At 35.7% G+C, this 6,881-nt stretch overlaps 1 protein-coding gene across 1 annotated transcript; it reads right to left on the bottom strand.

Moving 5' to 3' along the window:
- Nucleotides 1-1,910: 1,910 nt before the first annotated feature.
- On the bottom strand, nt 1,911-2,849 carry LOC138377388 (olfactory receptor 4F3/4F16/4F29-like). Its single transcript, XM_069462271.1, has one exon. The coding sequence runs from the start codon at nt 2,847-2,849 to the stop codon at nt 1,911-1,913; it is 939 nt and encodes a 312-aa protein (XP_069318372.1).
- Nucleotides 2,850-6,881: the final 4,032 nt, after the last annotated feature.

Below are 6,881 nucleotides of genomic sequence, written 5' to 3'. Positions count from 1 at the left end.
TCCTGAATAAAACCATTTTTATCACATAACTATTGTCAGGCTCTAGTTTTCTTTAACAAGTACTCTTTATGAGATAAAAGTTAATTTTTTTGATTAAAGTCATAATTAATATGGTTGATTGAAACCAAAAGTAATAGCCAAAACACATGACTAATATGCAACGAAATAGGATCTGGTTTTCTTTATCCAGGAGAAAAAAAGGTAGATTCATCCAAAAATAAAATGTCTTGTTATTCCCAAATGTGAAAGTGAAAGTCAATAGCAAACGACAAGACCCAATGGATAGAGAAAGATGTAGAAGGTTCAGGAAGTGAATTCTATTTGCCCTGATTACATATATACATTAACTTCAAATAATGAATCTGAATAGAAGTAATGACATATGTTAAAATTTTGACAAAGTTTACGCAGCTTAGCTTTGATGAGCCTACTAAAAAATCTTAAGAATGCTTTATTGTCAAATATTACATTAACACAAGGCTAGAATTTGATTTTCTCTCTATTTGAATGACATGACAAATTTTTTCTTTCTTCTTTTAAAGATGCAGTAAATATTATTCTTTGCCTTCTGTGTAATCTTCCCAGTAGTCAGAGATTCTATACTTCACAGGAATAATTTTTTGTGCTTTCTATTGACTTTATATGCTCCGTTATTAAAAAAAAAAAAAAAAAAAGAATAGTTGTTTGCCTATGAAAAAGCAAAAGTTGCTTCTACTATGTTTATTTTAAATTTATTTTTACTCTAATAAATAGATAACTATAGTACAACCATTTCTGTTCTTATCTCACCTATACTACCCATTGTTCCGCTGTGGTTTGATTTGTGTCCAATAGGTATGCTGAGGTTCTAACACTGAGTACCTGTGAATGTGCCATATTGGCAAACAAGTTTTGTACAAATATAGTCAATTTAAGATGAGATCATACTTGATTATAGTGGATTAGGGAGAGATTTCTCCCTGTTCTGAAGGACTTAAAGTGCCTACCATCTTACATATTTCTTTTTTTTTTTTTTTATTTCATCTTGTTATGGGGGATACAGAATTGCAGGTTACATACGTTGCTCCTGTACCGCCTTTCCCCCCAAGTCAGAGCTCCAGGCGTGTCTGTTCCCCAGGTCGTGCGCATTGCACCCATCATGTAGGTATATATCCCTCCCTTCCCCACCCCCCTTCCCGAGTCAGCACCTTCAAGTGTTACCACTCCCCAAACGGTGCGCAATGCACTCATTGTGTAGGCATACCCCCATCCCCTCCCCCGCCCCCCACCTCAGTCTGATATCCAATTGGTGTCGTTCCCAGATTTGTATTTAGGTGATGATCAGGGAAACCAATTTTCTGGTGAGTACGTGTGATGCTTGTTTTTCCATTCTTGGGATACTTCACTTAATATAATGGGTTCCAATTCTCTCCAGGAGAACCATAGAGATGTCATATCTTCATCATTCCTTATAGCTGAGTAATATTCCATGGTATACATATACCACAGCTTACTAATCCAATCATGTATTGATGGGCATTTGGGTTGTTTCCACATCTTTGCTATTGTGAATTGTGCTGCTATAAATATTCGGGTACATGTGTCTTTGTTAAAGAATGACCTTTTTTCCTTTGGGTATATGCCCAGTAATGGGATTGCTGATATTTCTAATAATTATTTCATATAAATATTATTCCTTAGGAATTGAGGCTCAAGATTATTATAATCTTTGGATTCTAAATACTTTTTATGTAACTTTTTTTCTCCTTTCAGAACCAAATTTCCTTCCTTCCTAAATGAAAGACAAAATAGAGCCAATATCAATGTGGATGATCAAATCAAAGTAGGACAAAAAGAAGTTTCTCTCTGAGTTTGACCTTCACAATGAACTTCAATACTCAATGAGGACTCTTCACAATACAGATATTTATTTAAGAGATTTTTCTATAGCTCATTAGCTGTCTGCATATTTTCTTCATTGCCACCTTCATTTCTTGATTCCTGAACGTGTAGATAATAGGATTCAGAAGAGGAGTGAGAATTGCATCAAAGATGGCCAGAAACTTATCCAGGTGTGTGGAGGGAGATGGCCATGTGTAGAAGAATATCAAAGGACCAAAGAACAAGAATACCACAGTGATGTGAGCTGAAAGTGTAGACAAAGCCTTGGATGAACCAGCTGAAGAGTGTTTCTGAACAGTGAGAATGATGACGATATAGGAAATGATCAGTATGAAGAAGGAGCCCACAGAGATGAATCCACTGTTGGCTGTGACCATGAACTCTAGTTGGTAGGTATCTGTGCAGGCAAGTTTGATAAACCGAGGAAGGTCACAGTAAAAGCTGTCCAATACATTAGGACCACAGAAGGGTAAATTTACTACAAAAGCCAACTGAACAACAGAGTGGATAAGGCCTGTCATCCAAGCAGCCACTAAAAAGAAGATGCACATTCGTGGGCTCATGATCATCAGGTAGTGGAGAGGCTTACATATGGCCACATATCTATCAAAGGCCATGGCTATGAGCAGCACCATCTCTATACCACCAATGACATGGATGAAGAAGATCTGAGCAACGCAGCCTCCAAAGGAGATGACTTTATGCTTTCTGAAAAGGTCATAAATCATCTTGGGAGAAGTGACAGAAGAAACACCCAGGTCAATGAAGGAGAGGTTGGCCAATAGAAAATACATGGGAGAGTGTAAGTGAGGGTCAGTGGTTACAGTGAGTATAACAAGGGAGTTTCCCATCATGCTTGCCACATAAAACACAGAGGAGAACACAAAGAGGAGAAGTTGGATCTCCCAGGAATTGGTGAGTCCCAGGAACACAAACTCTGACACCACAGAGTAATTTGCCCCATCCATTTGCTTTGGTAGCAGTGCCTCCTGAAGGAGAATAACAGGAGAGAATGCAAATTATAACAATTATATTAGTAAACTTGACAGAGAGAAATAAAAGTTATGAATGCCTATTTCTGTTTTAGCATTAAAACCATTTGACTGTCCAGTAGGTATGAAAAAATTGTCAACATCATTAATCATCTAGGAAATGTAAATTAAGACTACCATGAGATATCATGTCACACCTGTTAGAATGGCTATTACCAAAAAGACAAAAGATAAGTTTGGTGAGGCTTTGTAGTAAGTGAACCCTATACACTATTGTTGAGAAAGTAAATTACTACAGCCAATAGTGAAAATAATGCAGAGGTTCTTTAAAAAATTAGAAATAGAACTACCATACCATTCAGAAATCACACTACTGGATATATAGTCAAAGGAAATGAAATAAGTACATTTTTCTGCAGCATTGCTCACAATAACCAAGATTTGGAATCAATCTAAGTGCCTATCGATGCATGAATGGATAAAGAAAATGTGACATATATACAATGAAGTACTATTCAGCCTTGAAAAAGAAGGAAATCACGTCATTTGCAACATCATGAATATGGAGAACATTATGCTTAGTGAATAAGACAAACACAGAAAGACAAATACTGCAAGATCTCACTTGTATGTAGAATTGAATGAGTTCATCCACAATTCATCCATGTAACAAAATCACTTGTACCCCCTTAATATTTTGAAATTTAAAAAAAAATAAAGTTTTTTAAATAAAGAATTCAAATCCACAGAAGCAAAGAGTACACTGGTGGTTGCCAGGAGCTGGGTGAGGACTGATAGAGAATGGGGAGATCACAGGGTACAAAGTTTCAGTTAGAAAGGATGAAGGGTGGAGAGCTATGATGCAGCAAGGTGACTATAGGTAATAATGATGTATTACATACTTGACAATTATTAAGAGAATAGATTCTAAATGTTCTAACTACAAAAAAGTATGTGAGACAATGAATATGTTAATTAGATTGATTTATCATTTCGCAATGTATACATGTAACAAAATATCACATTGCTCACCATAAATACAGTCTTTATTTGTCAATCACACCTTAATAAAGCTGGGGCAGAGAGGAACAACCTAATAGGCTCACAGATTCTGAAATTGTGATCACACAAAGAAGGTAGTAGCTGTCATATGGAGCTCTCTTCCACTAAGTTATCTCTGCATTTGATACCCCTCCGGTTTCAGTTAGGGTAGTTGCCTCAATGTTCCTTATAAGACACAAAATTGGATAACTAGGTAACAGCAATCTAGCCCCCAAACTTTTCTGGGTTTTGCTTAAAGACTTGTATAACCTGTCTCTAATCACAAAAAACTATTCACCTTTTCTCAACTATTGTATCCACTCCAATACTACACCCATATTCTGGCAAAGAAGCCCTTTCCCACACACCACCTCTGAAAAATATTTATCTTCAAAGTTTATTAAATGTTTATCATAGCAATGAGATCTTGCTTTATATTACTAGCATTTATTTTCTTATCCCTTATATTTGAGTAAACTGGATACAAGTCTACCTCACCAAGGAGCCTGGAAGCTTCTGGAAGGCAGAAATTATGACTTATTCACATTTAAATTCTCTGAAGTAACAAAAAAGTGGTCCACAGAGAGAAGCAATTCCATGAACTGTCAGTTACCAGATTGTATCACGTTAGGTACCAAAATTGGGAGTGTTTAGAAACTTCTCTAGCCATTTGACATTACAGAAAGACTGAACTGTGTGATTTTATATTCTACTAAAGTATCAGTCCAGGAAGCATTGGAAAAATATATATATAACTAAGATAATCTGAGAAGATAATTTGATAAGCACTACCCTAGAGTACTTAGCACATGATCTTAAAAGCTTAAACTATGAAGGGCATTTTGATATAGTGGATGGCATTTTGCTCAAGCCTCTATGTGAATATTTATCGCATTTTACTGTAATTTCAGTTTTATTTAGAGAAGCAACATAGCATAGTGGAAAAAATACAGACTTTCAGAAACCAAGATTTGTACCATGGTTCAGCCACTGACAAGGTGATATTGAACAAACTACCTAAACTCTTGAGCTTCAGTTTATATATTTATAAAATTGCAGGCCGGGCGCGGTGGCTCACGCCTGTAATCCTAGCACTCTGGGAGGCCGAGGTGAGCGGATCGTTTGAGCTCAGGAGTTTGAGACCAGCCTGAGCAAGAGCGAGACCCCATCTCTACTAAAAATAGAAAGAAATTATATGGACAGCTAAAATATATATATAAAAAAAATTAGCCGGGCATGGTGGTGCATGCCTGTAGTCCCAGCTACTCGGGAGGCTGAGATAGGAGGATCGCTTGAGCTCAGGAGTTTGAGGTTGCTGTGAGCTAGGCTGACGCCACGGCACTCACTCTAGCCTGGGCAACAGAGTGAGACTCTGTCTCAAAAAAAAAAAAAAAAAAAAAAAAAAATTGCAAATAATAATACTAATGTCTCAGGGTAAATTGTAGGAGTAAAATAAAGTTTAATAATAAGGTATCCAGTGTGTATTACACACAGTACTTTTACTCACCATCTTTAAGTATCCATGATGCAAAAGACAAGGCCTAACTCTTTGTCTTCTGTTGTGATTAATCCTTTTTCTCCACCCATATAGAATTGACCAATCAACCAAAACAGATTCCCAGACATTTAGTCCTTTATAGATGAAGGAAATATTGGTAACTTGGGTTCCAAATGATAGAGCTATCAAGTTAAAGAAGAATGTACAGACAGCTCATAGGCATGAACAAGGTACAAATCTGAACCATTGTTCATATGTATTTCCTATTCAGTCTAAAAATATTGCATGTTCAACACCTCACACAGCTCAAGGTTTCTGCATGTTTACTTTCTTTAATTGTCACAGAACCTTCTTTATACCTAAGTAAAATTCTGCCTCCTTTAACTTAAAACCATCTCAAATTTTACTTTTTATACCTGTGGGCAATACAAATAATTCTGTTTATTCCAAATAAATTTTTATATATATAAATGCAACAAAGTAAGTTACCCTAGCTTTCCATTCCCAAAACATCAAAGTCAGTACCTTTTGTAATCATAAAGAGTAATAATATTTTTCATTTTTTTATTTTTATGGATACATAATAGTACATATTTTGGGGGTACATGTGATATTTTGATACAAGCATGCAATGTGTAATGATCAAATCTGGTAATTGACATATCCATTACCTCAAACATTTATTCTTTCTTTGTGTTGGAAACATTCCAAATCTTCTCTTCTAGCTATTTTGAAATATACAATCTATTATTAACTATAGTTGTCCTATTGTGTTACTGAACACTAGGTCTTATTCCTTCTACATAACTGTAGTTTTGTACCTACGAACAAATCACTCTTTATCTCTCCCTCCCCATTACCCTTCCCAGTCTCTGGTAAACATCATTCTACTCTCTACTTCCATGAGATCAACTTTTATAGTCCCACATATGAGTGAGAATATACACTATTTGTCTTTCTATGCCAGGTTTATTTCACTTAATAATGTTTTCCAGATCCATTATTGTTGCAAATGAGAGGATTTCATTTTTGGTAGCTGAATAATATTGAATTTTGTGTATGTACCACATTTTCTTTATCCATTCATCTGCTGATGGACACTTAGATTGATTCCATATCTTGGCTATTGTGAATAGTGCGGCAATAAACACAGGAGTGCAGTTATCTCTTTGATACACTAATTTCTTTTCTTTTAGATATATACCCATATGTGGGATTGCTGGATACTATAGTAGTTCTATTTTTAGTTTTTTGAGGAAACTTCATATTGTTTTCCATACCAGCTATATTAATTTACATTCCCAATGCCAGGGTACAAGTGTTCCCCTTTCTCTGCATCCTCATCACCATTTATTATTTTCCATCTTTTTGATAATAACCATTTTAACTAGAGTGAGATGATATCTCATGGTTTTGATTTGCATTTCTCTGATGATTAGTGATGCTGAGCATTTTTCATATACCTGTTT

Source organism: Eulemur rufifrons, chromosome 2, assembly GCF_041146395.1.
Source record: "Eulemur rufifrons isolate Redbay chromosome 2, OSU_ERuf_1, whole genome shotgun sequence".
Lineage (NCBI taxonomy): Eukaryota > Metazoa > Chordata > Mammalia > Primates > Lemuridae > Eulemur > Eulemur rufifrons.
Note: the sequence above shows the minus strand (reverse complement) of the source record. Positions and strands in the feature narration are given on the sequence as shown.

What these genes read in the sequence shown, in the direction of transcription:
- LOC138377388 (XM_069462271.1), bottom strand. Translation starts at nt 2,849, where the DNA reads ATGGATGGGGCAAATTACTCTGTGGTGTCAGAGTTTGTGTTCCTGGGA.